General features: G+C 38.8%; 1 protein-coding gene across 1 annotated transcript in view; it reads right to left on the bottom strand.

The window, feature by feature from the left end:
• The window catches only part of MTPN (myotrophin), a 41,073-nt gene extending 28,891 nt beyond the window's left edge, over window positions 1-12,182 (bottom strand). Inside the window, exon 1 of the mRNA XM_080363903.1 lies at window positions 11,958-12,182. Within this exon, the coding sequence (XP_080220029.1) occupies window positions 11,958-12,029 (72 nt within the window). The 5' untranslated portion in view covers window positions 12,030-12,182. The remainder of the gene's footprint in view (window positions 1-11,957) is intronic.
• Between the last annotated feature and the right edge of the window lie 1,551 nt (window positions 12,183-13,733).

Below are 13,733 nucleotides of genomic sequence, written 5' to 3' on the forward strand. Positions count from 1 at the left end.
AATGGAACAAAAGCAAATGAGCTAGATTTATTGTATGGGATAACTTCTTTCCACTTAGAGAATTTAAAAAGATCTAGAAATTCTTTGGTTTTTTGTTTAATGTCCAAGAGCAACTGTATTAGCTAAGCCTTTCTATTGATTATCTTTGCTTTCATGGTAAGAGACATTTAATAACATCTTTTTTCACACTACCAGGTTTTCTTTTTTCCCTGTCCTCTTTTGGAGAAACAAGGAATTTTCTCCTAGCTGTCTTCTTTCTACCCTGTATGCTTTGGGAAATATTTAGTATGAGCTCTCTTTACACCTTCCTTGAATACAGAAAGTTAAATCTCTATGGAAGAGGCTCCAGATATCAGTAGCAACTTTTCATTGCTGTTCTGGATCTACATCTAGTCTTTGCTGTAAGTTTTGCTCACCACATCCATCTTAGCTTCAGTATTTAAAAAGTTGAAAAAAAGGCTGCTCAAAGAACTTGAGCATAACATTCTTTCTACAAGACCCTCACAGGTTTATCTTAAAGAGGTATCTGTTCTGATGATAATGTGAGTCTCTCCAGTTGGCAATCAACAGCAAATTCTACAACCAGAGCAGACAGATGTAGATGTCTCTGTATGTTTAAAATGGGTATCTACTTTGCAATTTTCTACTTTGATAGAAGCCTCAACTGCTAATGATAACACAAGTACTTGGTCTACACAAGTTAAGAGAATGAATGATGAACGTGATGATGGATTTTGCCTATCCTGATACAGTATTTAAAGTACTCTGAAAAGCTTTTATAAGCACCTCTACACTTGTTTTGGCTTAAGTCAACAAAAATACACTTAATAAGCATACTTTACAGGTTTTATTTGTTAGTGGTAAAAAAGTATCTAGCTTGTCCAATTATAGTCAAATGCAATCTAAAGTCCTTTATCTCAGTCAAAATAATACAATTCTAGAAACAAACTGCTAAATAAACTGAACTACTGAGACATCTGTGCTTCAGTTGTTTTATCAGCATTTTTGAAACAAACAAACCTGACATACAGATTACTATGTAGAACCATAGTGAACTTACTGTTTCCTAGCTACACCTTCTAGAAACTTGTGCTACAATCCCAACTTCAGAAGTGTGTCAAATATATGCATTATTGAAAAGTTGTTCTCACTACTTCCCCTTTACCCCCAATCTGCAATCTAATTAAGATTTGAGTAAGAAATAGTGGAAACCACTCACTATTTGCATCAGCAAGTGATGAAACAGGAACGAGGGGACCAGTTTTGCAGATTCTCTTAGCTCTTATGAACTCCTGTTCAAAAGTTTTGTCCAAAAGCACTTGCCTCTTAGTCAACAGCTCAGAGCAATGGCAACAACTAGTTCGGACAAAATAAGCTGTTGCTGACAAAGGTATTATTGCTTCTAATGAGAGACTCTCTGTCCAAACTACTACTTCAACTGATGAACGTTAGTGCAGTAAATATTCCAGTTCATGAACTGAAACAGTTGATGATCAGACATGCTTTCTAAACTACCTCTGCTTAGAATTGTTTGAACTTGGAATTAAAGTTAACATGCTTTAGTTATAGCACCAGGGCCTGCCTGTCAGACACTACAGAGGGGGGACAACCAAAAATAAAACCATTTAATCACCAATTCCTAAGAAATCATTGCCAGATCTAGTGACTGTATACATTGACACAAAACTAAGGTTCACTCTAAAGAGATGCATTAAGTACTGTATCCATTAAACACAACTGTACTTAAATCAGGAACCAGACGAGGTCTCAAGTAATTCAGTAATGTACCATCAGCAGACTGACAACAGATGACAGTATCAAACCAGAAAAATCTCCTACAAAACACCTGTTCATGTAGTTTCACAAATTCAAGCTTAAAATGACAGATCATCTAGTTGTAGAACTCTGAAGGAAAGTCTGGACACACAAAAATACACTGTACCTTGCTTCACTTCTTTGGTACCACTAAGTTTGTATTAGAGTAAAAAAATAAGTTCAGGGATAAAACAAACCAAAGGTTTAGTAATAGGATTCTGGCTATTTCCATCATTAGATCATTGCTCCAAAAGTTAACAAGCTGAGTAAAGAATAAAAGTCATCACCATCCAATCTGCACTTAGTTGTTAGTTCTGAATTAAAGCATTTTCAGTTATGGTAAGAGCCCCCAAATCAACATCTGTATTAAAATCCTTCAGTACAAGCTGTCCAAAGAATGCATAGGAAGTGACTGTTTTCCTTCTAGGAGAACAGTAGGCGCCAGCTACTGTGTTTCAGTTTCAATTTATGCCAGCTTCATATTTTGACCTTTATGCATGATCGGAAAAACTAACAATAATTAAAAAAACCCCCACAATAATAAATATGAGTTCTCAAAATTAATGTTGTGCTCCTTCATGATAATATGAGAAGATAAACAGGAAGATGAGTATATCTTCCAAAAATTACTAGTATAGTTTAAAAATAATACTGAATTTAAATGTCATAATTGGGGCTTAGCATCATAAGCATGACTTACTTTTCTAGAAACTGAGCAAAGGATATATCCAAGGTAAGATCAAATGTTCTGCGAAAGAAATCAAGTTTAGTTTCTAACGAGGTTTTCACATAAGATTAAAAGGCATTGAGTTTACATTTTATTCACACAGCAATACATAAAAAAGAAATATCAAAAGCAGTATGAGTTCTAGAAGTTTTGTGCCTTAACACAGATCTTTGTTGACATGCTGAAGCAGCTGATGATTAGAATTATACAAGAAACAAAACATTGAAGTAAAAAACTTAATCAGAAAAGTTATTTTAAAAACCATTTAAAAAATGCTGCTTTCTAAGGAGCATATACTTTAAAAGAGCACACATTAAATACACAGAATGACTATGTAAACCAACTATATACACTTGATGTATTCAGCTTCACTGTTAATACTTCAACTGAAACTTACCAATATCGATACTGCACTTTTCAAATGTAAATAATCCATCCAAGACAGTTATGCTATTTTCCTTAGATTTCACCAGGAATCACATATACTAAAGCATTTTCAACAGTAATGTACTAACTTGTAACAAGAACTGCACTGTATTTCATGTTCTACTCCAACTAATGGAACATACTTAGTAACTTAACAGTCAATACATTTAATTTCAATCTCCAAGACAAATTTAAGTAATAGACAATTAATGCTTTATTACCAGCCAAATTCCAGTTTTTTAAACAATGTTAAATATCCATCCCTTTAGCCAAGGAAGAGTTAATACTATTACTGAAGTTAGTGAGAAGTCAGCAATCCAAGAAATAAAGGTTCTCCCAAACACCTCACTTAAAAGTGAAGGATCCTGTGATTTATTTCATGGCATACATAGAAATGCAGATCTGAGCTCACAGGAACTCTCCTGATCTGTCTTTTTCATAGAAACTTCCTTCTCCTGATTGCATTACCTGAATCAAGTATTGGAAGTGTTTCTGAGCAAATATAAAGATCCTTTTTAAACATTTATTGTCCACAGTATTTGTGTTCATAGCATCACTAACAAACCAGTTTAGAAGAGATATGCTATGGTAACTGTTCTATGGACAGTTCTCTCTTTTGTCTCAAATGGCATTCCAGCTCATCTTTCCTCCTTGAAGCTAATCACTAATTTATAGGCAACAAGTATCTTAAAAAGCAAGTTCATAAATTACTGGAGTTTGGTGAAAGTATCAGTCATTCAACAATAATTATCAAGGCTTGATCTTAGCTTACAAAAAGCTTTGAGCACACAATTATGTTTTATAAACTGAGTCCATAATTAGATACACATTAGAATATTCTTTGAACTTTAGCTGCAAGTACGATACACACATCTCCTGAATACCTTTCTAGTGATGTTTTTGTCTGTTCAGCTTATTAACCACTGCATGCAATTACTCTATTGATTTTCAAAGTGTAGCTGAAGGCTAAGTAAAATGATTTCACCATTTCCCTTTTGGCCTGCAACCAGTGAGGAAGGCAGCAATGTACATAAGTACAGACAAAAAATACTCTAATGCTTCTTGCAGCAAAATAGTTACCAAAAATCATTTATTTGGAGAAATGCAATAATCCTTGGCACGTTATGTACTGGACTGAATTAAGGAATTACACTGCATAAAAAAGACTAATATAGACTGTAAAAACAGACATAGTGCTAAAAAGCACCAAACCCCAAGTCCCGCATGTTACTTCAAAGCCATATTCATATGCATTATGAGTTTACAAGACCATATTTCTCTCCCTTCCCACTCCCTTCATCCAGATTTTAACTCTGTTCAGGATAACACCAAGTTATTTGCTGTCCTTTTCTTCGTTAAAAAACAAAACAAACAAAAAACCAAAACAAAACAAAAAACCAAAACAAATCCAAACAGCCAAAAAAACCAATCAAAACCCTCAAAACACATGCAGGAGCATTCCAGTCAAATTGATAATTAAGACAACAACTGTAACTTATTAAAACTGATTGCTTTCCAAGTCAGAGATCTATAGATCTTCACTGCGTCAGACACAAACACAGATATTGGTCCCTTAAACATTTAAAGGAAACCATTTTTCCCCTCCCCATTCCTGGCATGTGATTGCAGAATTTGTTATTGGTGGTCACAATCAACATAGGTTTTAGTATCAATTTGCAGTAAAAAGAAAGGAGCTGATAGCATATCCAGTATCCAAAAAAAATTTCAAACTCTTTTTAAGATGAACTGTGTTAATTTGTACCTACTGTCCTCATAACAAGCTAAAGCAGAAAAATATCTAATTGTTCAAAACTGCTGAAACTGCAACTTGTAAGCAAAACAATTGTTATATAACAGACTGGTCAGTTATCAGCACTTATTAATTCCAGTTAATGCTTTTGTCCTAGTAACAGAAGATCTGTCTACATAAATGACAACTGCCTCTTTCCACAGAATTGTATTGGCTGGTAAACACCAGATTCAATGTGAAGCTTTTGCTGGGGGTGAGAAAGAAAAATTAAGAACAACAGTACAAACCTTCCACTTTGGAAGTGTACAAATTAGGTACAAAGAAGTAACTGTTCACACTTTTGTTGGGATGCATATTCAGAAGCTCAAACAAGCATAAACATAAGCCCTAAAAAGCCTGCTATGAACACTCATCTAGGGATGCATAAAAAACCCATGTATATGTGACTTAAACAATACAATTTTAGACATCCCCTAGGTTTTTGTATCTTTCCTAATTTCCTCTTCTGACCTGTCATCTACACCTTCAAAGTGCCTTTCAGTCTCATAAAAATTCTTGGACTTCAGAATCCTGCATTTCTCAGTCTACTATGTTCTGCTTAAACTTGGGTAGAATATTTGACCTTTAAGTCTGATACTTTAACAGCTAAGCATAGGCTCCTTCAGAATAAGCATACAGAAATTGTTTGGTCTATTGTGAACTGTCCAAGGGATTCCTTATTTATGTATTTTCACAGTGCTGCAAGATCTATTTATTCAGTATTTTTACTTATGTGGCCTGCATGACTCACCAATCCCATGGTACCTAAGTCAACATTCAATGCATAGCCTTCACAACTAACACAACTTTCCACATATTGTTCCATATGGAGACAGGACACAAACCACTGCAGAGCTGTTCTCTTGGACTTTTAGAAAGCTTAGCTCATCTTCCATATGCCTTCCTGTTGAAATCAACATTAACCGAATTGGAAGACAAGAGCTAGGCTTGAAAAACAAGCATTTAGTAAAGACAAAACAGACACAAGAGGGAAAACTGAGGTTAGAATAAGGAGGGTGGGAAGAAAAGGAGCAGTACTAGAAGTAAATATTTTCCTCACACCATTGAATTCTCTGCTTGTTATTCATAACTTATTCCTAACTTTGTGCTGTCATACTTAGTAAAGCATATGCTAGAGACCACAAACTCAGATAAAACAGGACATATTCATAGCAGGGATAAAATTCACTTTCAATTTAGGGAATGGAATGCATTAGTAAAACTTTCAGTAACAAAAATTTTAATCCAGTGTCTTATTAAAATCTTATCTTGATCACCTTGTCTCTACTTTTTGCAGCAGACACCAGTTACACAGCAGACAAATCAGCATGACAAGAACAGCCCAAACAGAAACAAATAAGGAAGTACTTAATTTTTTATTTAGGCATAAAGAAGTCAAACATGACTCACATACTTAGGCAATTTCTTAAAGCCACCAGGAGTTTCAGAGCACAGAAGCCAACTGAATGAATAAAACTACAATAGGCCTGACAACAACAGCTCAGAAAGGTTCTACTACATTTAGCAGTCCCAGATTCATGATCAGTCTTATGAACTCCATTTACATTTCAGATGAAAATGGCTTCAGAATCAGTTATATCTGTGTGTCCACAAAACAGAGAGATTTGAGAAATCTGGGATGTTCATTCAGCCAGCAAGTCATGGATTCCACCACAACGCCAGGTTTACAGGTTAGTTTTTTACTCCATACTGTTCCTATGAACTATATAAAAAACTGATGCACAAATCAATAATATTTTCAAGCAATTCTTTGCCACATATTCTCAGACTCTTTCAGATCAGACTGAGGAAATCAATTAGCCATGCTGAAAAGGTGTTTTTCATCAGCCTCATGCACCTTATTGTACTCACTACTAAACAGCAGCTGCCACGCTGAAAGTTTATCTAGTACATTCATGGCATTTTAGTTAAGAATAACTCTGCCATGAATATAGAACCTGCTAGCAGCAAGTTACAATAGCAACTGTCTTGTTTCATAAAAGAAAGGTTTAGGTCATCATGTTCAAATTTACAAAATGTAAATTGAACACCAAGTTTAAGTAATACGAAGCAGTAAAATAAACTATCTTTAGCAATCACACTCCAACACACTCAACAGTAACCATGATGAAAATAATAGAAGGCCTAGAACACTCTAGATAAAGAAAAACCCACATAGAACAAGTATCAGCATAACACTGATGCGTTACAATGTAGAGATATCCAAGAGGCTCCACAGGGGATAAACTCAGTCCAGCAGCTCCCAGGCCAGTGCTAACTCTGATATGCTCCTGGACAAACCACTGAGATAACACTCATGCTTACCTGTAAACCAGCAAGGTTTTCAGACTGTCACTTAAGAGCAAGAAAACTGTTTCCAAACCAGAGGCAATCCAATGTAGCCATAATAATGAAGTACACTTCAGCATGCAACATAGTGATACAAGGTGAACTCCAGCATATCCATGGTATGGTTAATCTGTAACTCAAGTAATCCACCCATTTATAACGACCAGGTAAGTGTTTGTTTTCATTTCATTTGTTCCTGAAGAAGATATTTCAATAGACACTCAAAAGAATATAGATTAGCCCTCAAAAGTTAAAGCTATTTATTTTTTCCATTCTAATGATTCCTTTCCCAGATATGTTTTAAGTCTTCTCTTTTTCACAACATTCAGACCTTAACTATATGCCTGACTGCTACCACTTTTTCAAAAAGGTATTTCTAAACTGTGTTTTTTGTTTTAGTCTCTCCAGTTAGCTTTGCAGTACTCACATTTTCCTCATTTATCAAGACATGTATTCAAACATCATTATATCCCCAAACCTGCAAGATTGTAGTATCACAATTTTGTGAAGGATGAATAGGTAGTTGCTGGTTTTAGCTGAGTTACTGAAGGTCTTCTAAGGATCTGATTTTGTTTATTTTGGTTGTTTGGTTTGTTATTTTACAAAAGACTCCACACCAGAAATGCCTACTAGGCAAGCATAGCATACATATACTTTCTAAAAAACATTTGTTTCACAGCCTACTATCACTTCAGCCTCCCAGTCCTCTCGGTAATGAAAATCTGGTGCTTCCAGTTTGGTTGACTGCCCTATCTTATAGTATTAGGCAAATTGATTCACCAAACATAACTATAAGCAGTGGTATGTTTTGGAAGCAACGATATAGGGGATGATTACAGCAGCTACGTGAGGAATTCTCAGTTAAACTACGGGAGATGAAATTACTCTAGAACAAACATCTACTGTAACCTCTTTCTTACAAATCCAAGTTTATCTTGCCAAAAAATTTGTGCCTAGTGACTGAACAGGAATTATACTTAGCCTGAGAAATCTACTGCTGACTGCAAACATTACATGTACATGTTGACAGAAGTCTTTTCAAGCAATTGTAAAAGCTTATCTCGTTCCGCTGAGGAATGAGGATAAAGGAAAAAGAGTAAACACCATTAATGTTAAATAGTTCTACAGGTTTAATACACCTTGCTCTTCTTCTAACTAGTACTTTTTAACACCCTGTTCCCTCTGTCAAGGGAAACAGATTTCCCTAACCTGCATGAGTCCTCCCCACTCACTTAACTGCATATTTCTTAGATCTGTTACCATGAAAGTTTCTGCTTCCTGGTGGAATTTTAAAAATTTGAGTGGATGTATGTGGGAAGAGTGCAGAATTCCTTCAATCCCTTCAATTCCTGCAGACATCTCTGAAGCCAACAAATGCTGGGTGTATTCAAAAGGAAGACACCAAAGAAAGATGCAGTAAAAACTGCTTTTTAATCTAGTAATCATAAAAAATACATTACGCCATACTTAAACGCTAGCATAACACACTAACTACAGTAATTAAGTAGAAATTAACACCTACCATAAAGAAAATATTGACATGAGTACAAGTTGAGAGATGTAGAGACTAATAAAATGCTTCTTACAAAAATGAAAGCAGTTTTACGGGAATATTCAAACTATACAAATAATCTTTCACATTTTTATGAAGTAGAAGCCAACACCACCTTCCAAATGCAGAGACTTGCAGCACTAAGATCTCTTTGGCTAAGCAGCAAAGCAGTATCATCTGGCACTTCTATGTTTCATTGCCGCACTCCAGAACTACCCATTTCTGTGAAAGATTCTTTCTGAAGAAAGTATCTTCAGGAGAATGCAAGATCTCTCTACATAGAAATACATACAATGCAAATGGAGACTCTTCATTCTGCCTCTGTATTCTTTCTTTGTACAAGAACTGTTAAAGTGGCAGAAACTTTCTCTACTTAAACAGGATAAACCATGCCATTGAAAAGAAAGTTTTTCACATTATACTTTAAGTTTCACCTGCTGTTGGAATCAAAGTCTGAGGGCCAATAAACTACCTCCTTCTTGGTACCTACTAACCAAATCTGAGATGACAAAAAGATATTCTAATGACTTCAAAGACACAACCTCCAGAGCTTATTGCACACAAATGAAGAAAAGCCATGATTGATAATCAGAGCTGAACTCTTATGACCTGACTGATTACATCAGTTTATACTCTTTATTTTTAACCTGTCCATGGTCATCTAGTTAGCATTTCAAGCTCTGCCATTCAGATACGAAGCAAAATCAGAGGTCAAACCCTTTATGCTGTAATTGGCAGCACACATGATTATAGTTAAAAGCTGCTCTGTTTCCAGTGAATTAGTGGGGAAACAAAACTAGAACAAAAAAACAAAACAAAAAAAAAAAAGAGAAGCTGGAAATCAAAAGCTTCAGGAAGACCGACAAGAAAAAATTCTATGAAGATGCAGACTGTAAGATACATAAGACTGTCTCCCACATTAAAAGGAGAGGAAATTTCTACTACTGCAAAGTTTATATAAAGTAAAATTCCTGAACATTATATCATACTCGAAACAGGAAAGCAGTGGGGAGCAGAAGCCATACAACTGGTAAGGAAGACAGTCAAAAGAAAACAAGCAGCACAGAAAAGATTTTTCTGAGAACTGTAACTATCAAAGCACAGTTTGCCCTCACATATTTCATTAACTTAGGAATCAAGAATGTGAAGTTCCAACTGAGGCTTCTCATACCATCAGAGGATTTAGAGAGTTCTCTCACTCCCTCAATGCACATTTCCTGTTGTGCAGTAAAACGTAAGCTCATTCTTGTACTCTTTTATTCCTTGAAGGTACCTCCCTCTACATCATTTAGTTCCACAAAACCAACCAGCATCTGTCTGTACTCCTGTAAAACTTAACAAAAATTAGCAAAGAAAAATAACAAACCATTAGGAAGGAAGAAGGTCCATCAAAACTTGCTTATATAAGCTTTGTTTCCCCAGGAAACCAGGCTAAGGGTTTACTAGCCCACAATCTGTCAAGCAAACATAATGGACTGAAAAGAAAACATGAGACTTCTTGTGTTACTGACAAGTAGGATGTTTAACAGCTGATGACAGAAAGCATATTTGCAAGTGGGGGAAAATAATGAACAATTTTTGCTCACAAATAAGCAGAGAATTCCAACAGTTTATTCATCTTCTACATTAGAAGTAGTTCTAAAATACTAAGATTGTTCAAGGATTGTAGGCTTCTTTTACTGTAATCATCTAACCACAGACAGTATCTCTCTTTTAAAAGTTTCTACCTCATCAGTGCAGTGAGATGATGCACTTCAGTCTCTTTACTATGGCATCATCCAAGCTGCCTCAAGCCTATTTCAATAGCAGATGGAACTAACTATTTGACTTTTTTTTTGCTGCAGTGGATGGAGTCATCACATAAATCCATTTGTTACAGGAGTTTCAGTGCCATTCAGGAAGGGTGAAAATAAAAAAAAAAAAAAAAAAAAAGCTTTGTTAGTAGTATTGCAGTGATCTTGTAGATATAAACTGACTCTAGGTGGCTACTGCCAAAGTTTTTGCCTTGGCAATACATACACAAGGATTCACTAATTGCTGGTGTGCAGAGAGCTCTCTATAGATATATATGGAGTTCCTGTAAAAGCTGTAGAAAGAAAAACTAAATCTGTTGCTGAAACACTCTGGAGGCTCCCAAACCTGAGAAGAAATAAGACACATCAGCGTAGTATTCAACATAGACATAGGTACAGGACCATTAACAAACAGCTCAAGTGGGGTAATTACATTATTCCCATTTATTAACTGTAGCACTTTATAGACAGAGCATGTGAGTGCACAGCCACTTTGATGCGAAGTCCAGTAGCTCAGCTGAAGCTCTCAGAGAGGACTATTCAAGCTAAGCTGTTGGACTTTGTACTAAAGCAGCTGGAAGTACTTGCATGCATTTCTTTCTTCCAAGAGCACTGCAAGTTTGCGTAACTTTCAACCAGTTGACAACTGGAGTAGGAAGAACTTAAATCATCACAGCAAGATATGTCAGCATGTGTCAGGCTCCCAAAGACAACCATTAACTATTCAGAGATCTAAGTAGTTATAGCTAAATTACACGTAAACCTCTGCTCTGATATAACAGTTTCTAGATAACATGTGAACACTAAGGATTCACTAAAGCAGAATCTTGCCCTTATGTATGGGCACTTTTCCCCACAAACCTCATTGACAACTCAAGGCAAATGAGGGCAGAATCCAGCCTCCAAATACTACAATGTACCTGAAGACCTTTCACCCATTACGCAGATGTCTACTCTTCCTGTAGCACTCACTCTAACTAGATATCAAAATACTTCACAGAAGGTTAATTCACTAAGCCTCAACACACCCAGTAGCTTAGCATCACCCTATTAAGGATGAGCCCTGAGGCATAAAGAAGAAGGATAACCAAACCAAGGCCACACATATGCCTATACACACACGATTAGCGGGGCAGGAATAAGGATATTGGCTGTCAATCCAGAAAGTTTCACGTACTGACCTACAACAAACTTCACCAGCATGCACGAGGGTCGACTGGGGGGCAGAGGGGCAGGAGGGGTGTAGGGCTGCCGGTGAGAAAAGGAAGAAACCCAGGAAGCGAAAGGGCCTCGAGGGGGGGAGGGGAAGCGTGCCCTACCGCCTGGACCCTCACGGCCGCGGAAAGTTCCCAGAGTCTGTACCCTGGCAGGTCGCGGTTCCCGCCACCCCCACAGCCGCACCCGGCCGAGCCCCGAACGCAGGGCCCTGAGGAGCGTCCGGGCACATCCCTCCCTCCTCAGCTCACAGCGCCGCCTCGCCCATCCCGGGCCTTCGCCGCTTCCTACCTTGGCCACATAATCCTTCACCTCATCCAAGTCTCCATTTTTGAGGGCCCACATGAATTCCTTGTCAGACATCGCGGTCGCCTAGCACAGACGCGGGCAGGCGAGGCGGTGAGGGGCCGGCAGCACCTCCACGGAGCGAGGGCGGCGGCACGGAGGGCAGGAGCCCCTCCCCCGGCTGGCGGCCGCTCTCTCGCTGCCTGCCGGCGGGCGGTTGGGCGGGGCGGCGGCAGTTAGGGCGGTTGTGGCTCGGGGACAGAGGGAAGCACGGGAGAAGCCGCCTGACTGAAGGGAAAAGCGGTTTACTTGCGCGCAGCGCTTCCGCTTCCGGTTTCCATTCAGCTCCCCTCCCCCGCCCACCGAGAGCCCCTACCCACCCCACCGAGACACCCACGCGGGACCGGGGGGCGCGGGGCGCATGCGCCGCCCGGGGATTGCCGCCGAATCCACTTTGCGCATGCGCATGCCGAAAGCGTCCCTCCGTTCCCGGAGATACCGCGGGCGGGGAGAAGCGGCGCGGCGCATGCGCTCTAAATTCCCGCGGCCTCGCCCAGCCGGCGGCCCCGCCCCCGGCTGCCTGAGGGTTGCCATGGTGACGCGGCCTGCGGCGGGCCGCGACAACCGTCTCGCCGCTGAGCCTGCCCTGGGAAACTCAGCCTGGGGCAGCCCTGCGCTTACCTCACCCACTGCCAGGGACCCTGCGGAAGATGTGCGTGGGGCGTTGCGTCTCTGTCCGGGACGCAACAGGCCGGGTTGGGCTCCGGGAGACGGCGTGTTGCTGGCTCCTGCATCTCAACCGGCTGAGGAACTGCGTGTTTAAGTATCTGTTCCCACTGAGCTGTTCTACAAAACCCGAGGCACCGAACATGCTGTGAATAATTATCATAATGCTTCCAAAACATGAGCGGGGAGACATAAAAGGAAGTGTGTGATAATTAATTAATGCGTTGGCACTCGGATTGCATCTGGTTTTTGAAACCACATGCTTTGCTTATGGAACGAGCAGCCTGTTGTGTGAATCATGCTTGACTGTTGAACAGGCAGCCGCTCTTCATAACCCCCTGTGGCAAGCAGCATCCTGAGCAGCCTTGGAGCTGGAGCTGCTCTCTGGGACTGGACCCAGCCTGGCAAAGGGATGAAAACGTACAGGTGCTGTTTAAGGGCAGCAATGCTCTTATTAATGAGAAGCTGGGGGCATTCCACCCTATAACAGAAGAAGATTTGTGGCATCATACAGCTCATGATTTTTCTCTGTTTTCTTTGTATTTCTAAATGATAGAAGTGTTGCATTTATGTAGGGCTTTACAGATTCTCGTCAAGGATTGCATGGTATTTAAATGAAATAGCTAGAATGTTCATTTCCAAGAAATAAAAGTCTGTACCCTTTCAAGCTGGATCAATTATTAATTTCATTTATAAAATGAGAGGTTTTAGAACACATGATTTTGTCCTTGTTCTTTCTAATGCTGTTAAAGAAAAAAGAAAAAACTGTGAAAGGCAAACTGTCAAGTGTCCTTGCATTGTTTCATAAATGCACCCACTACATGCATAAATACAACATCTTCAGTGCTTATTTTTCACTCTACAGAAATGGTAAACAAGTTTGTATTTTTTAATGACCTAAATCCATTTCTTTTTTCTTTTTTTTTAGGAAGACTAAATAATTCTGAGTTATTAAGTCTAGTGAAAATGTATTTAAAATTCTGGATACTTACTCAGATATTTGAATTTGCATCAAGGAAACAAGTTGTGACTGTATTTTTTTAAATGTTGCTGAAC

Source organism: Nesoenas mayeri (genome assembly GCF_963082525.1).
Source record: "Nesoenas mayeri genome assembly, chromosome: 1".
NCBI classification, from domain to species: domain Eukaryota; kingdom Metazoa; phylum Chordata; class Aves; order Columbiformes; family Columbidae; genus Nesoenas; species Nesoenas mayeri.